This window comes from Ahaetulla prasina, chromosome 1 (assembly GCF_028640845.1).
Source record: "Ahaetulla prasina isolate Xishuangbanna chromosome 1, ASM2864084v1, whole genome shotgun sequence".
In the NCBI taxonomy this organism is placed as follows: Eukaryota; Metazoa; Chordata; class Lepidosauria; order Squamata; family Colubridae; genus Ahaetulla; species Ahaetulla prasina.
This window is the reverse complement of record NC_080539.1, coordinates 34123697-34148173: the sequence shown is the minus strand read 5'-3', so window position 1 is coordinate 34148173 and position 24477 is coordinate 34123697. Positions and strand designations below refer to the sequence as shown.

The window sequence follows — 24477 nt, the reverse complement described above, 5'->3', positions numbered from 1 at the left end:
TTGAAGCCCAGCTGATCAGCGCGGCAGAGTGGATTGCCATGCCTCAGCTGTTTTCCTCGCTGGCTGCAATACAAAAGGTGAATTTTCTCAAAAGTGTACGCAGCGAGCATCAGGCGTGTGCGCAAGTGCAGCGAGATTGCACATGCGAAGTGCACGCTCAGCAAACTGGTTATTAAACCGGTAGGATCCCACCCTGGTCCAAAAGCTCAAAAGCCTAATTCTCTGGTCCTTGTGACTGACCTAGATTGGATGCTGCAACGTTATCCTGGGACATGTATATTCGCCTTCACTCGTATATTATATTTCCCTAAAATATTATATAACAATTACTATTGCAAAAACCTCTTTCTGAGATGTCCGCTGCTTGCAGGCAATTACATTTTGAGGTAAAGGTGATGAGCACCCTCTTGTGCCCAGCATCAAAATAACAGAGATAAATGGAATGCCTCCCATTTTAAATCCAGCCATTCTATATCTTACATGAAGCCTTTAATATTAGTCTGTAATCTCAGGAGGCAAAGGGAAGTGGATCTGACTATTTTACAGTTAATACACACAGTTAATTAATAAAAGCCTTTAACTTCCAAATATTCCAAATTCAACTGTTTGTAGCTGAAACATTATACTTGATCTGCCACATCAGAACAAGGTGGTAGAATCACCTGGACCCCTTCAGGCAATGCCAGAAAAATTGGTTCCACTAGGTCAGGCCTAGTGTATCATAGAATGACTCAAAAGCATGGCAAAAAAGATTATGGTTCTCTTCCATTGTTATTCTCTAGGTACTTAATATATCCAGAGATAGGTAACACCCTCAGACCTACTGGCCAATGATAGGAGGCCAATTATAAAGCTGATATTCACAAATTCCACTATTAAAGCAATGTTTTATTTAAAGGATGATTTAAAACAGTGAGGGAGGTAGGAAAAACTTTATTCAGATTTTCTATACTTCCTATAGTTTCTTCTATATCTGACATTCCTCCCTTTATCCACATTTCCTCCAAGCCAGGGGTCTCCAACCTTAGCAACTTTAAGACTTGTGGACTTCAACTCCCAGAATTCCTCAGCAAGCAATCATTAGCAAAACAAAGCAGATACATTCTAACTTAGATGCCCTTGGTCAATGAACAAATGCTCTAAGGAAGATCTCACATTTAAGCATCTTCCAAAATGAAATCAAGGTGGGAGGAAATTCTAACTTCAACCTAGAGACTACTTGGAAGACCAGGTGCTGCTAAATCAACCCTTTTCTTCTCAGTCCCCTCTTACTTAATGGAATACTACAAGCAGCCTCTCCATTGACAACCGAGTGGAAAACTTTGATTCTGCTTGGAGAATTCAATCATACAAGTAAGTATATACCTTCGTTAAGTACCAAGCTATAGAAGTAAGTATGTACCAAACTATATAGGACTTCATAGGTTAAAACTGGTACTTTGCATTGTACTCAGAAATTCGTTGTTCACCAACAGCAGTCCATATAATCTAATGTGCTCTTAGTTACAGTCTCTGGTTAACCAACAGGACACTGCATTTATATAAATTACAGCTCTGAGATGGTGTCCAGTCCCATGAAAAATGCTTTGCAGTAATTCAGTGCAGTAGTCGTGATAGCATTAATTATTCTGGAAAAATCCGCTTGATAGGAGCTGATAAAGGAGCTGCCAAAATCTCACAAGGTTTTATAGAAAGAATGCTGAAATTTAATGAGATTTGATAGTACAAGATTTCTACTATTTTGATTATTTATTGATTTATTTGATTTAATTTTGGCATTGCCTGAGTCCAAAACATATTTACATATTGAGAGGGATGAGTAAAGACTGCCATGTTCTTGTAACAATATTGTACTGTCGCACTACAAGATGCATTGTCTTTTGGAACCCTTCAGTTTTTTTTCTAATCTTGCATTACGTCTCCCAGGTTGCCTAAAACAGGGGTCCCTGAATTTTCAGTTGTCCATAATCTGAGATTTTCAGGAGGATCATGTTGCATTTCACCTCTGAGTATCTCTTTCTTGTTTTGGAGTTAGGACAAGAACCTAGAAACCAGTAGAAGGGCAAGTCTAAATAGATGGAATGGGTAGCACTTTCCACCCAATCTCTGTGGGCAGAACTGATAGGAAAAAACTATAAAGGAAATAAAAGTGAAAAGGTGAGGAGAGGACAAATTCTCTTTCTGTTGCATGTTGTTGCTTTAATTTGCTTCCTTCTTCCATACTTTTGAATATTTAATTTAGTTTATGCTAGCAACTGATTCTGAATTAAAATTATACATTATTTTGCAAAGAACATGTTAAATCTATAGTGCAGGGGTGTCAAACTTGCGGCCCATGGGCCGGATGGGTCATGCGCTAACCATGCCCACTCCATTTAGCAAAGGGGGAAAAGTTGCAATACGTCACGTGATTGTGTTGTCACAAGTTTGACACCCTTGCTATAGTGAATCATCCTCTGATACTGATTAATTTAAAGCCTACATACTACTCTCTATTAATCTTTACAAGGGATTGCTTGTTTTTTTTTCCTCAAAGAGGTGGCTATCCTTTCACTGAGGAAATTTTGATTTGAAAGTACTCATGTAGTAAGGAGAAACAAGAAAAGTATCAGCTTTCGGTTCTATTCAATTCATTGGAAAGGTATCTACTTTTTTCTATAGTTGCAAAATGTCTGTTTGTAATTATCTCTTATATGCGTTATATGGATCCTTCTCAAAACAAAAATTACTAGTAACAAAATAAAAACACTTGTGTGAAATATTTATTTAGAGGGAAGTGTAATCACACCACCAGGTGTCAGTCTGTCTTACATGTAAAGTCAGCTATTTTTCAGAGATGATCTCCAAGCTATTTTGTCCCTAAACATTAGCTGAACGTAAATTCCTTTCCTCTGAACTAACAAAACAAGAATCTTTCTGCCTTTTGATTCCAGAAGTTGTTTTTGCTTCCCTGCACTTATTTAATGAGATGCATGGAGATATTGTGGTTGCTTAGGAGCTACTTCTGGAAAAAGAGCAGGTAGACACTTCTTGAGTCATTTTAGCTCCACATCTAGTCCTTGAAGCTCCAGGCAGCTACAGTAGGTGTGGAAATGTTGTGGTTGGTTGTTTCTATACAGTACTAAAATAGTTTGGTCACAGTAACACATGCCTTGGTAATCTTGGGTCTTGGAACCGCAATGTACTATGTAGAGCTTCAGCTGTTTTAAGTTCAGAATCCTTTTACAGTGTGATCTGCACAGGCTTAAAAAAAGTAACCATGGTTGTATGAAATGAGGAAAAGCTACCTGAATCCTTTCTCCTTTCACCGTATGAACCACAAGGGCATACTTCATTGCTTCCTTTAAACTTCATTGTATATCCCAGACAATTCATAGAAACAGAATTTCTCAATCATGTACCGTATTTTTTGGAGTATAAGACACACTCCCCTCTCCCAAAAGAGTATAAGGGCATCTTCTACACCGAATATAGCCCTGCCCCGCCTGCCGCTCCCCACCCTTTGGCCTCTGCCTCCCAGCAATTTGCCTCCTTGCAGCAAACAGCCTCTTTCAGTTTCAAGTTCAGTACAGCCTGATTAGCACAAGCAGTTGATTGATTGTTGGTTGGATCGGCCTCCCAATCATCAGTTGTTTCAGGCTGCAGGGATTGCCATTGCCTATTGCTGCCTCCACGTGCCCCATTTTTGATCTCTGCTGTTTGCTGTTTGCAAGGAGGCAAATTGCTGGGAGACAGAGGCAGTTTTTTTCCCCTTGTTTTCCTCCTCCGAAAAGGTAGGTGTGTCTTATAGTCCTGAGCATCTTACATTCCGAAAAGTATGGTAACTCTTCTGTTTATATATCCAACTACTGAGCTCAAAAGTTGCCTCTTGGGAAACAATGGGGAATTGTTTTTTTTCCTTCCACAAATGATTGTCTGGGATTGTTTTCAGCCTTAAGGGGCCACTAGACAGTTTATCTTTGTGCTAGACCAGGTTATTGTCTGAAAGCAGCCTGCCTTAAAAAAGACAGCTATGTGGGACAATCAGGTGAACGTGAGTCCTTTCCCTAGCTCAGGTGATTAAATGTGCCCCACAGTCACCAAACAGACAGCAGGAGACTGGGGAAAAAATCAAGGGAAAAATGTTGCCATTTCAGGAATTATTGTCCTCAAGATTTCAGAAAAAAGGAAAACTATGGGAGAATAGAATTAAAAGGAGAGCGAGAAGGCTGTTAGTGAGGGCTGTAATCATCCTTCTGACCTCAGTTTCTTTCCTCTCATTCTTTGCAGAGGTGGCACGACTTTGACTGACACAATACTGAAGGCATTCTCTGCCATGTATTTGAATCATCTTGCACCTTGGCAATAAAAACTGGTTCTGAGGCCAAACCCAAATGAGCCATACCTTAAATTAAGCCCTAGATGCAACCTATCTGTCCACTATCTATTCTTTGGTTCCTTGACAAACAAACAAACAAACAAACTATAACATGCAATTTTGTTTGGAATAGGCATTGGTGGGCATGAACACGTCAGCTACTGATGTGTAGCCCAAAATGTATCACACAGCAGGAAAATTCAGTAATCTCATCTCTTTCTTATTATTTTTAAATGCTCCTATTCTATAAGAATGAAAAGGTAATTGTGGGCAATGACTAATGCAACCAGGCCGGGTGTGGAGACAATGACGTGGTGTTGTATGAAAAGCAGAGGGTGGAACCAGACCAAGTTGATTTTGGAGCAGGATTTCCAGTACCTGCTGGGTGGAGGGGACTTGAGTGCCTTGAGTAATAAAAAAAGAGGTGTGTACATTTGTGTGTTTGCATGCACAAAGCAAGTCAATGGCACTTCTGATGAAGCTAATAAAACACAGAGCCTGATATGGATGAATACTTAAAGCATATTTATGCTGACTCAACTATTAGTCAGTCTTCCTCACAGCAATTTCCTTTGAATGATAGCTGTTCATCAAAGCCATAAACTGCAATCTTTCTTGGCTGAACCCCGAGATCTCTTTAATTGGAAATGACAAGAATTGAATCAAAGATCATCTGATTGCAAAAGGTGCATGGCTGGATTCACACACTGCACTAAGACATAAATCAAAATGTATAAACCATAATGGATTCACAAAATACACTATGGCACATTTTTTAAAAAAATTAAAAAAAAATCATACTGTGGGTAATTTCAAGGGATATCCTTTTTTGTAGATCAAGGAACTTTGAGAGACTTTCTGGGGGCTGTGTTCCAAAGAATGGGATAATGGAATGGATGGGACCAGAGAAAAAAGTAATTATTGCATTTAAATGTAATTAATTTAATTTGATGTAGGTAATGTACATAATTGAATTAATTCCAATGGACAAAGTACATTCAAAAAGGGTCTCAGAATCTAGCTGGATCACAAGCTGAACATAAAGGGTGATGCAACTGCAAATAAAACAAATGCATTGTGAGATGCGTATGTCAGTATTACATCATCATTCTTCTCTATGCCATACTGGTCAAACCACATCAAGAATATTTCAGGCACTACATTTTAGGAATTTATTGACAGACTAAAATGTGTCCAGAGGACAGGAACCAAGATGATAAAAGGTCTGAAAGGAAGCACTTAGGAGGAACAGTTGAAGTCACTGAGTATATTTAGCATGGTGAAAAGGAGACAGATGCTGTTTTCAAGTATCAGCGTTCCATCTCCTAAGGGAAAAGGGGAAGAATGGTTCTGAGCTGTTCAAGAAGACCGGATAAGAAACAGTGGATTTAAATTACATGGAAGTAAATTTCAGTTGGATATCAGAAAAAAATTCTTAACAGCAATTCAACAATGGAGCACACTTACTCAGGAGGTGACGGACTGTTCTTTAGTGGTGATATTTCAACAGAATTTGGATAGCCAGTTCTTGACAAAGTTGTAGCAAATAGGATTAGATTATCTCCAAAATCCCTTTCAGTCTTTACATTCTACGATTCTATTCTTATCATATGAACTGATTGTTCCTAATTACACTTCATCCTCCCTCTAATTTAATTTGAGATTTTTCTAAAATCAAGTTAGGTTTGATACAAGCAGCCAAAGATAGATCGATAGATCAATAGATCGATAGGATAAAGATATATAATTTATAATACAAATTTAATAAAGAATGACAGTACTTCCTTTTGTATACGATGGACGCAGCAAAGGTTTTCTTCATTAACAAGAAAAAATATACATAATGTAAGAATATAGTGCATAAATAGAGAAAGCACCGGAAATTATGAAAGAAAAATGTACTAAGAAAATCAAAGAGATTTATAGTACAAAAGCAAATAGATCACACTTCATTAACAGATTTTGTTGAACCAAACAAAAGATACCATTCGTATCTTTTAATACGAATCTAATAAAAAGCAATGATTCCTGTTTTGTAATTTTATTCATTCATTTTGCCTTGTTCAATAAAAGGATTCCAAATTTATTCCTTCTCTGTTTATTCTCTTTGTCTAATGTAGAATTCCTAGCTTGGCTGATTCCAGATTTGTTGAAGATGCACTCCTGGAAGTTGCAGATCCAATATATCTGGAAGAGACCAGCTTGGAGAAAATATCAGAATAATGTTTTGTCTGAAATTTCATCTTCTTATAAATATCACACTGCTCCAATATTTTGGAGCTAAAATTATGCACATTGATTTTTTTTGTTTTGTTTACATTTATATCCCGCCCTTCTCCGAAGACTCAGGGCGGCTTACAGTATATAAGACAATAGTCTCATTCTATTTGTATATTTTTACAAAGTCAACTTATTGCCCCCCCAACAATCTGGGTCCTCATTTTCCTACCTTATAAAGGATGGAAGGCTGAGTCAACCTTTGGGCGGGGCTTGAACCTGCAGTAATTGCAGGCTGCTATGTTCTAATAACAGGCTTCTTACAGCCTGAGCTATCACGGCCCCTAAATCACTTGTGATTAAATCACATGTTTAGGAATTGCATCAGAATACTTTCAGTGTGGTATCTTAATATGCATGGGACACATCTGTGAATACTGGTTACTTGTTAAGAGTAAGAATTGTAATGAAGAATGATACAGAAACTGAAATAGGATCAATCTACATATTGTACTGTGAACAGAAAAAAGAAATCCGAAATAAAATAGAAATATTACTAATGCACTTGTTTTTTCCCAGAAACACGATGGGATGAACTTCAGATTGGGTGAGGGTTCTCTGTTGTCAGTTCAGATCTCCCTTCCCCAGATCACCTTCGTTCAGCCTAGTCTTTCGCAGTTCATAGATGTGCCGTGAAAATGATAGCATTAGTATTTCAACTTCAATTACTTGTAGCAATAGTGGAACATGAACACCGCGTTTCTTAACGCGGCCATAGACATATCAATTCACGGTCTCCAGATTCTGAAAAATAATATACCTGGTGTAAATTAAGATTTCCCTCCCAATTCAATTCCGGTGAAAGCCGCGTTGTGGGCTTGTTTCAAAAGTCTCAAAAACACTTGTCAAAATTTTGGTCTAGGTTGCGTTGCAATCAATTTTTATTTCGGGCTTCCCACTTAAAAAAAGAGGATGGATTGTTCATCCACGAGAATACAATACAAAACGTGTATTTATGTTTACATCTAGTGGATTAGAGAGGAGGGTCTCCATGATGTGTTATTTGTTCACATGCAGAGAGATTTTTTTTTATTATTTTTGGTTAACGAAACACCCGTGACCCCAAAACTGCAGATCCAAATCACGCACGTCCAAACTAACGCTCACCTACTTCTCCCGGGTCTACTCCTCGCGCTCCAGTTCTCAATATTAGAAAAGGCTTAAAAGACTGTACAGAGAAGACCACATTTCCCAATAGGCAGCGAGAAGAGAGGGGAAAAAAATGCTCGCGTCTGGCGCAGAGATTGCTGGATGTTGTAGTCCTCGTGGGAGGGTTTTCCCCGTAACCACGCTCCTCCTCCTTCTCCTCCTCCTCCTCCTTCGCTCTCCTCCCCGAAGACGGAAGCCTGGGGAAAAAGTGAAGAGGAGCGGAGTTGACGAGATGGGGGGCTCCAAAGTGAAGGTGGCGGTGCGGATCCGACCCATGAATAAGAGAGGTGAGTTACGGGGCGATGAGCGGACCGGGCGCCTTCCAGTAAGTGTGAATGGAAGAAGAGAGGAGACTTCCCCAAGCAGCGCCCGAAGAAAAGGATCACCACCCCCTATTCCTCGCAAATAGCATTTGGGAAGGAATCAAACGTCGCGGGGCAGGAACTGAGAACGATCCTTCCTTAAGGGCTTGGTGGCTGGGCAGGATTTTTCTCGTGTTGGCAAAGAGGCGCCCCCCCTGGAGAGGATTAAAAAGCGGAGAGAACGAAGGACGCTTCGGAATGCTTGCGGGAGAGACCCCCTCCCCAGGACCAAAAGGAGAAGGAAGGACGAATATCACCTCCCCCGCCCCCAGCTGAGTGGGTGAAAAGCATCTAAAAAGCAGAAAAGACTCAGAGGGGCAGAAAAACCACTGCCCCAGTGCTGAAGCGTATATTTAAGGAGTTAACAATGCCCCCCCTTCAATATAGGGATAGAGGGAAAGGTGGCTTTCCCCAGAACTGAAGGGCTGCAGACTGGTGTGGGGGAAGCCTCTGCCCACATTTTCTGATTTGAGAAAGTTTGGGGAATCCTCTGTCAGAAAGTCCAGGAGAGAAGGGCCACTTCTCCCTTCCACTGTATGAAAAAATATTTCCACCACTGTATGGAAAATTATTTTGCCCTGGGGCAGGAGGCAGATACAAAAACACAGGAGAAGAGTCAGAAGGAGCAGCAGCTGGAAATGTAGTTTGTGTGGCCCGCCTCCTTGCTGAGGTGAGAGAATCCCTTGCCAAGGTGAAAGTGTGCCCAAGCACAGAAGATAAGAAGCAGCGCTACCAGCCTGTGTTAGGAATTGGAGGGAAGTTCCCTGCTTGATAGGCACCGCTGCCCAAATAGCAGAGAAACTAGGTGGACCAGAATGAAACTGGCCAGTGTCCTATGTCCACCCCACCTCCCCTGGGACAGGAGCCGGAACAGAATAATCTGTGCTCATAAGATAGGAGGAAGTCCTTCCTTCACCTGGGACAGGAAAGTGACTGAAGATGTGGGACCCAAACTTTAAGAAGGAGTTAATAAGCAAACTCTCTCTGTATGTTGTGCAGATTAAAGTGAAACCTCTTCCTTCAAGGTCAGAAAGAACCAAGTAGATCTTGAGCAATTTGGAGGCCAGATGAGAATGAGAGATTGACTGTCTTTATACAATATGTGTCACCTGGTTGTTAACTTTTCTGACTTTGCACAAGACATGACACTACACATTAACCAGATGGCCACCAGACCAAACAAAAATCTAAGATTAAAAATAACTAAGCTTCGCAAGTTACGAAAACGGACTGCCAGATTGTTGTCTGACCTGGTTTAAGTTAGTTGTGTCAATGTCATCTCATCCTTTCCCCCTTTCTTGTAAATTTGCCTTTTCCCTTTTAGGGTGATTTTTGGATGCTTTCCCAGCTTTCCCTTTGATATAGCTTTTTCAGTCTTTTGTTTTCACCTACTCACAATTATTTCTACATTGTAACCAGATGTACAGCATTTGTGCAGCTACACAAGGGCACTGCTTTTAATTCAGGTTGGCAGTATGAATCGTAACATTACCCTTAAGAAATCTGCATGCATGATGGTAGGGAAGCGCTTAGTGAGGTGCTAAAGCTGCATTTTTTGCTATATGTTTCTTCACAGGTGTCAAATACCTGGGTGAGGTAATACAAGCATGGAGATTAAGACAGGTTATCTCCTAATATTTCAATTGAGGCATGTCCTATCATGGAAGATAGACATGAATAGTTCTTCTTTGGTAATGTTTGAAGGGAGGAAGGAAATTTTCTGGTGTTCTTAAACTTGTTAAATTGGTCAGATAAGCAACTAAATGGCATTTTCATGACATGCTCTTTTTTAAAAAAAATTACAGCTCTTTTTATATATAATACCCTCTTTCCCACTACCCCATGTATGACGCACCCCCCCCCAGTATGGTATCTCAACTTTTCTCTTCCCCTCTTATGAGAATATTTCAAAGAGGTAGTTGCTAAACTTTGCATTTTGCAGGATGCTCAAATGCCAAGTAGTCTAAACTTTCTTGTCTGTTAGAGAGGCAGAGACTGAGAAACCTGTCCTGCGCTATGAATTTTCATCCCTGTCAAGCTGCTTAGGTCATCCTCTGCATCAAGCAGAAAACAATGTTATCAAAAGACAATGATGATAGAAATTCTTAACTATTCCAAAGTGTAATGAAAACTAATTTCTCCAGTTCTTTCACTACTCTAGGCTGAAATGAGGTTGGATTAGGGTTCATTGTGAGAACCCGGCAGTTATATTAATAGATTGTGTGAACTGCTGTACGATATTGTGTGTTATGTCCAAGCAAATAATATGGTTTGTTTCATTGGCATAACATGCTAAATGAATATAGCCATTATGTTTTATTCATTTGAATTAAGAATTTACAGAGTTTCATGGATGTTTCTTCATAATGTTTCACTAATTCCCCCTCCCCTCCAACAACAGGAATAATTCTGATGGGAACAACAGAATTTTAAATGTCTTCCCAATGCCATTTTTGTTACTATGAGGTTTGTAGTTATGTGCTTATAACAAAATGGTAAGGTCTGAAATCTTTTTCAAGTCTAAAGAAACGCATATCTAGTTCTTATCAATAGATAATATTTACCAATACTCTGCCTTTTTTACATTTGTGCTTGAGGGCAACTGTCCTTCTGAATAGTTTGCATTTTGCATGAGCTTACAGAATTATCACTCAAGTAATTATTAGATGAAGCCCTAAACAAAACGGCTTTATCATTCTCTCTGGGCCCCACCCCCGAGGCCATAATGCCATTTAGAATTTCAGCTGCTGCTTTTCCCTGTATGTGGCTTTTGTTCAGAAAAAGTAAAAAAAAAAAAGGTCACTTATTAATTGCTTGATGTTGAGAGTTGAGATCCGGTAGACCAGAACCATATCATTCACAATTCATTTTGGTTTGGAGATGGAGAATATTGTCGTTCTGGTTTGATCTAAGAATATTCTCTCCATCCAACCAGATGCTCAACTCTCCTCTTTGTTCCCAAGCGTAAAATTGTTAGTGTTGAATTGGTGCCTGGCTAAAAATCTGCCAGCTAACATCTTGGGAAGTGAAAAAAAGGTGGGGGGCAGGATCAGGGAATTTTTAGTGGCAGGAAGGGGCTGACTTACTCCTCCTCTTCTCCATTACTCTGGACAATGTCTGTTTCAGCTACACTTGCATATTTCTTTATTAAATTTGTATTCTAAAATTTGTATCGGTGGCTCTTCTACACGCTGATCTCCCAGACAGAAACTTCTCCCAATTTTTCTAAGATGATTGTTGACATTTTTGCAGATATCATAAAGGCCATAATATTGCAGAAAATCATGGACTGGTTGAGGCATGTGGCATTTCTCTGTTTTTAAACTTGTGACAGTAAAATGGTAAATGGCTATACATTTATTATATAGCTATTTTTTAAAAGATAAACTGTTCAAACTTTTTGTAACTATGCATGGTATCAAAACAGATATATTTTACATTTGAAACATACATGTGTGTGTGTGCATAGTATTGACTGGAACTTGAAAATTTGTTTGACAGGTGAATTTTTAAAGGAGAAATTGACACTTGGGGGGAGCAGCTGGGTTGAGATTCCAGTAACAATTGTGATTCTGTGTTGGAGTGTGGCAAATATCAAAGCGTTCTCTCACTTTGGAGTAAAGATGTCTTATGCATGCCATTGTCTGCCCTAACAATAGCCTTATCTAGAGAAAAATGGTTTAAATGATCTTTGTTTTCAATGACAAATGCTTCAGTTTCCTGGAGCCATATGTTGAAATCTCTCTATATTCATCTCACAAACCTATAGGAAGAATAGTTTAAAAACTTTATTCCTTAAAACCAATGTTGAATCATAGTTTAGTTTACTAGCTAACAATAGCTTAGTTTATCATAAATGAATCCTTTCCTCTGGTGTATTTTTAAGGAAACATTACCTCCCGTGTTCAACTAGTAATGATATGGACTTAGGATCACAATTGGGGAACCTCAGATGTTGAGCAAAGCAGTCATTAAGTGAGAGGCCCACATGACTACTTCGCTCAACAACCACAAACATGGCTCTCCCAATTGTGGTTCCTTAAATGATCTTCTGGGTCATTAAAGGGATGGAGTGAAAGGACATCTCAGCTCCATGTACAGCTGAGATTCCCACCCCCTCAATGCTCTGTCAGGCAGCCCTTTGAAAGCTGAGATTTCTCTCTGCTGAGAACTGAGATTCCCTCCCAGAGAACAGCCCTTTGAGTGAAAGAGCAGGGAGGCAGAGAAAGGAAAGGGGAAGGAGGTAGAGAGAGAGAGGGATTTTTGGCTCCCTGTACGCTTGGATTTTGAGTGCCAAGGTTCAAGCAGACACAGAGCTTAGGGTCCTTCTTTCCCCATCTCTGCAGACAGCTCGGTGTGAGGTGAGGAGGGAAGGATTTGGGGTTTTGTGCATGCTTGGAAATCCAGGCAGACATGGAGCTTGGGGTCCTTCTCTCCTGCCTCTGTGTAGAACTCCAGAGAGACTGGGATTGGGATTTGAGCTCTGTACCTGTTTCAGTTTTGACTGCTGAGGTCCAGGAATAAACGGAGTTTGGGGTCCTTGTCTCCCTGCCTCTGCAGAGAGCTTCGTGGAGGTGTGGAGAGAAAGATGCCTGCTTTTATTTAGTTGTCGAGATTCATACAGGCAAAGATCAGTGGGGTGCTTTTTCAGTCAGCCCCCAGGGAAAAGAGGGACCCTCTTGGCAGGCAGCATCAACTGCCAGTTTCCCCATTGACAACCTGAGGAGGCAGGCAGAGATGACTGCAAATGGCAATCATGCAACTGTGTGGCACTTGATAACCAGTTGCAAGTGTGAACAGAAGAACCCATATCACAAGAATGGTGCCAAGAACCTGTATTATAATCACATGACAATGTTTGTGTGTGACATTTTGTAATAGTTGGAAGTCTTTTACAGGCCATAAAGCCCCTTTCCAAAGGCGTCATAATTTCAAACACTAATTAAGCAACTGGTCTGAGGACTATCTATGTATCTAAATTTGAAAAATTGCATATTCTCAGTTTTGATTTAAGGCCCTTTTGAGGCAAAGTTTTTGATCTTGGCTAATTTTCTGATTCTTAAACTAATACATTGCCATCTACTAAATTGACAAACATATTCAAATACCCCTTATATACTTTAAAAACAAAGTGACATTTCATTGAAGGCAGTGCATGTATGTCAGGCTACATTCATCTATATACTTTCATCAAAGACCATCCGCCAACTTCCTAATTATAAAAGTTTTGTTGGGAACTAGTTTCCCAAACAGGAATGCAAGTGGTGTTATTAACTAAATAGCCATGCCATATCACATGTATGGGTAAGTTCTGCTGAGTTTGAGTTTGGCTAACATTAATGTAACGTTTATTTGAGCGGAAATATGATTTATTTATTTTTTTACTTCATAGTAATCTTTACAACTAAATGTATTACCGGTGATACCCGCTTGTTAGTAAGTCATCCAATGGAAGCTATAAAGCTTTGGGGGGGAAAGATGGATCCAGATTTGGAAATAACAACAAATCCGTTAAGATAAATTTAGTAGCTGGAGAAGTGGGGTTGTGCAGTGAGCCGGAACACACCCCAAGTGTGGTTGATTGGTACCAGAGTGAGGCAATCTGAGTTGTGATTGGTTGCTATGGGTGTGGAGGGCATTTCCCTTTTTCCCATTTTTTTTACTTCTGTGTGTGCCCTGTGTGCTGTGATTCACCTAATGAGGCTCCTGCCTGCCTGATTATCTAGTTTATTGTATAGTTGTATATAATTGTAAAATATATTTATTTATACAAAATTGCAAGTTCGTGTCAGTGTCTCTGATTCCATTTGGAGATCGGCTGCGCAATTCCCTAATAAAATCACATTTCATTGAAAATTAAATCCTCTGATTGGACCTGCTTTCTTGTATCTGGATATAATGTTCTGAGTGAGACAGGGCTGTTTGGGAGTTCAGTCACTTTTCAAAACTGTTCCTGTTTGTAGGGTCAGTTTAAAGGATCTTCTTATATAAATTGCTGAACTGCTTCCTGGAAGAGATTGTCTGGAAGAAGTTTAACATGGTCTGGAGGGAAATGGAATATTTTACAGTTCTACAAAGTAGTCCGTTCCTGGTCAATGTATTTTGGACATTCCTACAACCATATTTAGCTAAGATGCTGAGCTTGTTGATCGAAAAGTCGGCAGTTCAGTGGTTCAAATCCCTAGTGCCACGTAATGGGGTGAGCTCCTGTTACTTGTCCCAGCTTCTGCCAATCTAGCAGTTCGAAAGCACATTAAAAAATGCAAGTAGAAAAATAGGGATCACCTTTGGTGGGAAGGTAAAAGTGTTCCGGGCACCTTTGGCGTTTAGTCATGCCGGTCACATGACCATGGAAACGTCTTCGGACAGCATTAGCTCTTCAGCTTTGAAATGGAGATGAGCACCGCCCCTCGAATCGGCAACGACTAGTACTAGTCGTTGCCCCTCGAGTCGGCAACGAATAGTACGTATGTGCGAGGGGAACATTTACCTTTTTACAACCATATCATCACTAACTATTTGATGTGCTGCTTATTGTGGGAGCTACCCCAACAACTTTATGGAGGCAAGACAGAAAAAGGCTAAGTTATACAGAACTTAGATAAGACTGGTGACAAAGCATGGACTAGACTAGAGATTCTGAGTTGTTAATTTTCAGTTTATAAATTAAGGGACCATGTTTATGATAGGGGCAAATAAATTTGGGGTTGATCTTTCATAAGGCAGATCATCTTCTGTTTATGTCTCTGTTCTCTCCCTTAATTATACAATCCGTATTGGATTCCCCTTTCAACCTCTTTACACAAATATCAACACCCTTTCCTGCACAGCACATGTTCTTCATGTGTGTATTGTTAACACTTGCAAACTTTTTGAACTTCTTTTGGGCTGTATATCTTTGAAATAAGACATGGCAGTTGTGTGGATGTAATCTGAAATGTTTCATTACAGGAGATCAAACTTATTAGAGGGATTGTCCTTTTAACAAAATGGCACATTCAGGTTTGCTAGCAAAATACTGTAAGAGAATCCTATGGATTCTGTTCTCAATTATTCTTTTCCAAACCAAGAAGATTTTGCAACATAGTGCTAATTGATTCTGAACGTGCTCATAAGTTGCATGACAGAACTAATAAAATCTGGGGAAACTGTTACAGAAATGAAGCACGTGGCCATATAGTTTCAGGATGCTCAAAATAGAACAGTGATAAAAACATGCAATTGCCACATTCCTTTATGAAAGTTTCAATGCTCTCTTACGGAACTGTAGTGAATAAAATATGTCTGTTTTGAAAGGAAGCAGTTAGGTTATTACATATTAAACACTTGAAATTGGCTCTCAATACATCTCAAGTTATCAGCACAGTTAAAAAGTGTTTGTCCTTGTTTAACCCATGCGTTTATTAGTGACCTAAAACATTAATGTAAAAATTACAGGAATACAAAATTTAAGAACATATTCATAACATAGCTAGCCCTCAAGTGACTGATGATTTTCATTTAAAGTACACTTTAAAATGTATTAACTTTTCTTAGCTGAAGGATAGATTTGTGGGAAGATGACTTATTTGGATTTTATTTTACACTATTGCAAACACTTAGAGCTGTTTCTAAGTATATTCTTCTTCCGCAAGTTTGTAGGAGCAGAACTATTTTTTGGGTTTCTACCTTACCTAGCACTGGAAATCTGAAGACAAGTATTGTGTGTTTTCTAGCTGCTGTACTCATACATAATAAATGAACTATTGTAGTCTGAAATTTTAATGGATTGTAACAGGGACATCCTTTGTAAGGTGATTAGAAAAAATGTTGATTGCAAATCCTGTTTCAAGCTTTTTATATATTTCCCTTTCCCCCAACTTTACTTTTAACTGTAGGTTCAGATAAAATCAGTGTCACAAGCAGCAGACAATTTCACATAGTATTCAGAAGTATGTCCATTTAATTTTAATAGGAGATCCTACTAAAGAAGATATGCATTGTATTGTAGAGTTAATCACTGAATCTACATAAAATATTTTCTGAATCCCCATCCCTCCCTCCCTGTCTCCATCCCTGCCTTCTTCCTCATCTGCAGAAGAATAATGCCTTTGGCTAGCATTCTTGGCAACATATTTCATAAAACTGTGGTTTCTCTGGATTTCTTTCTAATTAACTGCTGTTGAGTCATTGCAAATTTTACTTTTCAATCAGGGATGGTGCTAAAGGAAAGATATCTGAAGAATAGCAGGTGGTCACTGAAAAAATTGAGTAGAGATATACTTTATCTTTCATACTTCCCGCCTGGACTATTGCAATGCTCTCTACATGGGGCTCCCCTTGAACAGCACCCGGAGGCTCCAGTTAGTCCAGAATGCGGCCGCGCGGGTGATAGAGGGAGCACCGCATTGCTCCCATATAACACCTATCCTGCGCGGCCTGCACTGGCTACCGGTAGTCTTTCGGGTGCAATTCAAGGTCTTGGTTACCACCTTTAAAGCGCTCCATGGCTTAGGACCGGGATACCTTCGAGACCGCCTTCTGCCGCCGATTGCCTCCCAACGACCTGTGCGCTCCCACAGAGTGGGCCTCCTCAGGGTGCCGTCGACCAAACAATGTAGGTTGGCGGCCCCAGGAGGGCCTTCTCTGTGGCGGCACCAACCCTGTGGAGCAGGCTTCCTCCAGGATTACGACAACTACCCGACCTCCGGACCTTCAGACGTGAACTGAAGACTCTATTATTTCAGCGCGCAGGACTAGCCTAAGATAAAATGTTTTAGCATATTTTAATGGGGTTTTTATTGGTTTTTACTGTTTTAGTGACCAGGCCATGATAATATTTAGTTTTAACTGGGTCTTAATGTTTATTTATTATATTGTTTTAATATGCCTGTGAACCGCCCTGAGTCCTATGGGAGATGGTGCGGTATATAAGTTTGATTAATAAATAAATAAATAAATAAATACCTTGTTTCTCCAATTGGTAACATTATTTAGATCTCCCTTTAAGAAGTCTGTTTTCTTTTCCTTTTGGAATGCTAACTGATATCTATTTGAACCTGTAGGATTTATTTCCAGAATCACTGGAGCTTTCTATCATAAGGATTTTGAAGTTCCTTGGAAAGTGATTGAAAAGAGTGTGAGATCTCATTTGTGAGAAGATTGATAATCCTGTGACATTTACTGTTAACTTTGCTGTAATTGACAGCTGCAAAAGAGTGTTTCGTGCATATATCTAATACATTTGGGACCGCAGTTAAACTTAACTAGTGGTAGTTATATTCACCTGATAATGGATCCCAGCATGTTCCATAACATCATGAGCTTTGTAATTTTATACAGAGTCTTTTCAGCAAGTGGTTTAGTGTAAAAATTCCATAATATTAGAAAGTTTTAAAGCAACTACTCCAATTACACAATGTTTTCTTGTTTTTGTAATATAAAAACCCCTATTACTAGAATTATCTTTGGAAACATCATTCTTCTTCATGCTTAGTTCCTTAAATATATATATAAGCACTAATATGATATGTCTAGTTTGGCTTAGTACATAGTTAGATTTAGATTTGTTTGTCCTGCTTTTATTATTTTTATAACTAACACAAGGCAGTGGACATATCTAATACTCTTTCCTTCTATTTCCCCCACAACAACTATCCCATGAGTTGAATTGGACTGAGAGTGACTAGCCCAAAGTCACCCAGCTGGCTTTCATGCCTAAGGTGGGACTAAAACTCACAATTTCCTAGTTTCTAGCCAAGTGCATATGTGGTTTATAAACCATACTTTATGACTTAATGGTATCAATTCAACCATTGCTAAACCATAATTAAGCAAACTATCTAAACCATAATTAAACAAACTATCTTAGAACAAACTGAATCCATTGATGAAATTGGAAGAGGCTACTTGGATCATCAAGTCCGGTTCCTGTCAGTGCAGGTGCTTAAATCAAAACCACCCCTGGCAGATGGTAATCTAGCCTCTAATTCAGTGTTCCTCAATTTTGGCAGTTTGAAGATGTGTGGCTTCAACTCCCAGAATTCCCCAGGCAACTAATGTAGAGCCTACTACTTCACCAGATAATTGATTCTTCTGTTATTGTTAAAGCATTTTGCTAAAACACAGAGGAATCTTCATTCCTATAATTTAAAACTATCACATTCTACATTCCTGGATGATACCGATTAGTGTGTACTTTTTTTAAATCTGACCTTCTTTCAGATACTTGTATGGGATTCAAGTATATTATTACTTACCATCATAGTCAAGTTTCATTCTCATGGACTCCAATTGCCAATCTTCTGATCTTCTTCTTGTTTTTTTAATCCTTGCCAGTTTGATGGAGTCCTTTATAAAGTTTGACCCTCAGGCCTTGGATAGATTGTGAATCATTTTGCATCGTGTGTGTGTATGATTTGAAGTTGCTTGTATCTTCAGAATTAATTACGTTTTAATATTAATACATATCTGCATAAAAGATATAATTTTGGTCATCCTGTTCAGTCCAGGGATCCTAAAATTATATTATAAGAATTGCCTGCAGTTTTCCAGGGTGGATATTTTGAAAAGCTATTTTTATATCTGAAGTGCTTCCCACATGCCCTATTTTATGTTTATTGAAAGAATTAGCATGCTGCCTTCTCCCCCTTCCGTCTTATGTTCAATAAGAATTACATTTTTTGTTTAAACTAATTCCTGCTCCCTTTCAGTAGCTCTCATTAGCAAATGCAAAACAAGAAAGATGAATATGTTTGATTTCTTTAGTGAAAAATATTCAGATACTATTAATTTGGAATATTTATCTGCTGCCCAAACGTAAAATATGTTTAAAATGATTCAAATACCAGATTATACTTCATTTTTCTAGAAGACAATGGTTCTCCCATCTTTTCTTTCTTTTTGCCAATAAAACTAGTTTGTGGGTGGATGTTTTAAAAGGTGGATTTTCAATTAACTGGGCTTACAACTTCCAGTTGTAGAAACGTAAATGATACACACTTGAACCTGCAATATAGGTTCAATATTATTGACAATTTCCTGCGATTCCAGGAAGAAGTATTGCTTTGTTCCCAACTTCTCTGTAGTGAAACAAAGCTATATGTTTTTTGATATCTAGCAATTCAAAGCTTTTTTCAGCCGCAGATGTGAAAATTTGAAAACTGCAGTCAACATAGGATACAGTGTCCTCACCTTCGGTGTCCTTTCTGCATGGAGGCTCAGCTTACACAAAGTTTGAGAAGTGTTGAGCAACAAAGGAGACTATATCCTCATTCAGTAGAACTTGAGGAGAACATTGTTCAAATTTGCAGATACTGATAAGATAAAATGTATGATTGTATGGATAAAAATGGGAAATGGGGATAGAGAAGTATAATCCTTCTTGGATTGTTTATCACTAGCTTGTACCCTGATCTGGACAATCAGAATAGGGGAGAGAACATGATTGCACCATTTTTATTAGGTAAACTTGTATCAGTCTTTCACAGTTGGTCTGTCTAATTCAGTATTATTTATCTGTTTTGATCTGATTGTCAGTCGTAGATCTATGAGAATATTTGCTCTGAGCTTTTCTACATTGTTTGATAAAATCTTCATGTAAGACTGGTTCTTTACACTAAGGAAGTCTTTCTGTTCTGAATGTAACAATGACAAAATAGATTGAAACTAGAGAGGAAATGTTCTTCTTCCACTTACCTAATCTAAATAGTTGTGTGACAGCTTTTGTCTTCCTTCCTCTCTATTTCTGAACTTTACAGTTCCTTCAGAATGTCTCTGCAGATTCTATACAACCAGCTCTTTGGAGATGGGAGGAGCAACAGAAAGAAGCCTGCAGTAGTTTCCCCAAAATTGGTCCCTTCTCTCCATCTGTTGGATAAAACGTTCCCATCATTTTGATCTATTGGAGCTCCAGACATACTAGTGGAGTATAATTGTAATCCAACAGATGTGGGTGGATGATGCCAGCTTTGGGAAGGCTGCTGTAACTCTTTTTTAGAACCAAGTATAAAGCTGAATATCCTGGTAGGAAGTTATAGATAATTGGGGACAAATTGGTTAACAAAATAGAAATGAACTGGTTGTAATATCAAAAATCTCTATGGTTCTAAAAATGGCATTTAACATGTTTATCCCCTTCTTTTTTCTCATAACAGAAATAGATCTGCATACAAAATGTGTGGTAGAAGTGGAGACCAACAAGGTTATTCTTCATCCTGTGAACACTAACCTTTCAAAAGGAGATGCTAGGTAAGTCCAGTTGCCTTTTGAAAAAAAAATCACCTTTGGGACAGCTTGGCTCAAATATTTTATTTGAAAACAAGTGTTGACAATTAAAGCAAATTAGTTCCTCTGCATGGTAAATGGCTGAATGCAACAGGTTGGAGAAGGTATAGGTTTAATTGGAAGGCAATGGATAATGAGTTGTTTTATGGATTCTAACATAATGATATGTTATGAGTACTGGAGGATAATTAGAAGATTGTTTATGAGTTTATTTAGTTCTATTTCCTTGGTTTAGTGCAAGTCTGTTGCTAATTTCTTGATCATATTGTGTCCTCTTAATTGATTGATTGATTCATTTATTCATTCATTTCCTCGTTAATGGGATCCTGGGTGATTTAACTAATTCCAGTTTACAGCAAAGCCTTATTATATTGAATCCCTAACTGATTTCTGCAGTGGTTTGATTCAGTGGTGGAATTCAATTTTTTTTACTACTGGTTTTGTGGGCATGGCTTGGTGGGCGTGGCAGGGGAAGGATACTGCAAAACCATCATTCCCTTTCCACTGCTGGAGGAAGGATATTGCAAAATCTCCATTCCCACCCAACTTGGGCCAACCAGAGGTGGTATTTGCCAGTTCTCCGAACTACTCAAAATTTCCGCTGAACCTGCTGAATTTCACCCCTGATTTGATTGCTGTAATACTTGGTAGGTTACAAGTAATATATATTCTAGATAGTCATTCTAGATAGTAACAAAATTCTATTTGAGCTGTCTTGGGTTACACCAGAAGGTTGTAATCCAAAACATGTAGAAGGTGTTGCTTTGAAAAAGATCATTATCCTATCATATAGGACATAAAATTATTCTTGCTCATTTTAAATGTCTCTTTGTTCATGTTCAGTGAGAATATATAAAGCAGAGATCTCTAATCTTTTGCCGCCAGTTGGTACAGCCTCATAAATGATTGCCATGCTGAACATGGCCAGTATTATATAAATATATATATATTTGTAGGTCTTTGGTTATTCGGGTTTTCTCCCGTGTAAAATTGGAAGTGTCTTGGCGACGTTTTGACAAAGTCTCATTTGTCATCTTCAGGCTTCAGCTTCGTGCTTCTGAGAGCAATGTGTGATTGCAGCCGTTTCTTCCTTTTTAACTGCTAGAGGGGGTTTGAACTGATTGGGTGGGAGCTTGCTGTGCTCTGATTGGATGGGTTTTTTTGTGCTCTGATTGGCTGGGGGTGTGTCCTGTTTGGGTGGGGGCTTGGTTGTGCTCAGATTAGTCTGAGTTGCAGGGGGATTTGAGCTGGTGAGCTGCATTGCTGTTGTTTGGCTTCGTTTTTGTGGTCGTGCTACATCTTCATAGTGGGTGTCAGTCTGCTGCATGTATGGATTGGAGGGGTTTGAAATGGCTAATGTGGCAGCTGCGGTCTGGCTTCTGGTCCTTGGTCGTGCTTCATGATCAGTGTGGGTTTGGGTCTGCTTTCTGGGTGGATGTGTGGTGGTGACATCCTGTGTGGACCTCATGAGTGTGGGTCTGGTGTCATTCCTCATGTTAGGGACTCGTTTGTCAATAAGGGCAGGTTTCCAAATGGCTGGTAGGCGGGAGGTATCATCTCGTTTGTTCATGCTGTGTGGGCGTTTTTCTATCTCTATGGCTTCTCTGATTATTCTGTTGTTAAAGTGTTCAGTTTTGGCGATAGTTCTGGTCTTTTTAAAGTCAATATCATGTCCTGTGGTTTTAAGGTGTTGGACCAGGGAAGAAGTTGGTTCCTCTTTTTTGACTGAGTTCTTGTGTTCTTCAATCTGGCCACACGGGAAAGAAAAACTTGACAACTTCCTCACACACCTCAATAGCCTACACCCCAAAATACAGTTCACCATGGAAACAGAAGTTAACAACCAACTTCCCTTCCTAGATGTTTTAGTCTACAGGAAACCCAATGGCTCCCTAGGACACACCATCTACCGGAAGAAAACACACACAAACCGCTATCTGCACGCACTCTCACACCACCACCCAGCACAGATCAACTCCGTAGCCAAGACACTCATCTCCAGAACAAAACGCTTAGCTGATGAACAACACCTAAAAACCGAACTACACACTCTCACTAACGTACTAATATCCAATGGATTCCAGAAAAATAAGATTACCAAACTAATCCAAAAAGAACCCCCCCAATAAAATCCAAGACAGAGAACAAGAAAACGGCACAGCCCTCCTCCCATATATAAACGGGACCACAGACAGAATCAGCAAGATCCTCCACAAGCACAACATCAAGACAGCATTCTGCACAAACCGAAAAATATCCACCATCCTAAGAAACCCCAAAGACAAAATTGAGTTAGAAAATCAAGGAGTATATGAAATCCCAGGCACCGCCTGCCCCACCACATACATTGGACAAACCAACAGAAGAATAAGTGCACGCATTGAAGAACACAAGAACTCAGTCAAAAAAGAGGAACCAACTTCTTCCCTGGTCCAACACCTTAAAACCACAGGACACGATATTGACTTTAAAAAGACCACACTTCAAATCAACAAATACCCATGCTATTCATAAAATACAACCATGCCCAGTTCAAAAAATAATAAATACTTAACAAATTAAAAGCAGAAAAGCTTTGTTATGACCCTCTTTTCATTATAACTTAAAAAAAACACTATCTAGATCTCTGACAGCTGTTCCATAAATTAGAACATAAGGAGAAAAACTTTCTATAAGACAGCTCCACTGAATTTTGGTCAGGGCTGTCTCTCACAAAAGCATCTGAAAAAATAAATTGTAAAATACAAGAAAAACTACTTCCTAGGTGCCCTTTCATAAAGCAGGCTGTCTAATTTTAGTGTGGTAATGTCTGAGTTGTACACTAATGCTGTTTCAGCTTCTTCCTAAGTAGATGTTTTGAAAACTGAAGACCGTTATGATATATATCTGTAGTGGCAGAAATAAAAACATACAATCAAACCTGTGTATATTATGTAGAACTGAAATTGTATGAAATTTGCAGAACTAAGTTTATCAGTCTTTTCAAATTAAATCAGGATTTTAAGCCCATATGACTCTTGTTCTACCCTAGAATCCCCTAAGTAAAATATTGTACCCTAGATAAGTGCCTGTCATTTTCTTGGCAAGATTTTAGAAGTGAGTTACCATTGCCTGCTTTCAAAGGCTGAGGGAGAGTGACTGGCCCACTGGTTTCATAGCTAAGGTAGAATTAGAACTCACAGTCTCCTGGTTTATAGCCAGGAGCTTTAACAACTATACCAAAGTGCTTTTCACTTTTTTGGGGTAGTATTACCTAAATTCAGTAGTACAATGCCTTCTTGTGGATCAATTAGATGTTTATATATAATTCTGAAAGCTGAGAAATATATCTTTCCACATCTTTTTTAATTGATGCATAGGGAAATAGATGTAGGATTTAAACTGGAATGATATGGGGAGTGGGAAATGGTGGGGGAAGACAGAGTGGTTGTGCAGATGCAGGTTGCATTTGAAACATTAAAAGTGACTCATCATTTATTTGTTTGTTTGTTTGTTTGTTTGTTTATCAAACTTCTGAACTGCACATCTTCCTCAAAAAGGGGCTGTAAGTACCCAGAGTGGGATAATAATTGTAATATTAAAAAAACCTCTTAGATGTGTTGAGACCTTTTAAGATGGCCTGAAACCTTTTAATGCTGGCAAATTTCTTCCTGAATTTATTTTGCTGGTGAAATTTCTTTGTACTATAACGGTAATGAAATGTCCTGGGGGAGTGATGGCTAACCCTTTCTGGACCGAGTGGTCAAAGCGCGTGTGCGTGTATGCGCGTGCGCTTGCCCGAATCCCCAAAATGCAATGCCTGTGCGGGCCCCGTGTATGCGCCCCACACCCGTGCATGTGTGTGCTCCCCGCACACGCCCTCCGCATGCGCGGCAGACATGTGAAGACCAGCTGGCTGGTGGGAGGTACGTGCATGCGTGGCGGTGCTGAATTGGAGTGACGTCTCGTGTGCCCACAGAGACGGCTCTGGGTGCTACCTCTGGCACATGTGTCATAGGTTTGCCATCATGGTCCTTGGGTATTAAAATGATCTGATATTACTTTGTCCTTGTTTCGAATCAAACTTGT

The 24477-nt window shown here is 39.3% G+C and overlaps 1 protein-coding gene across 1 annotated transcript in view; it reads left to right on the top strand.

The window, feature by feature from the left end:
- Positions 1-7967: 7967 nt before the first annotated feature.
- The window catches only part of KIF13B (kinesin family member 13B), a 161062-nt gene continuing 144552 nt past the window's right edge, over positions 7968-24477 (top strand). Inside the window, exons 1-2 of the mRNA XM_058164468.1 lie at positions 7968-8070; positions 20280-20373. Coding sequence (XP_058020451.1) covers positions 8016-8070; positions 20280-20373 — 149 coding nt within the window. The 5' untranslated portion in view covers positions 7968-8015. The remainder of the gene's footprint in view (positions 8071-20279; positions 20374-24477) is intronic.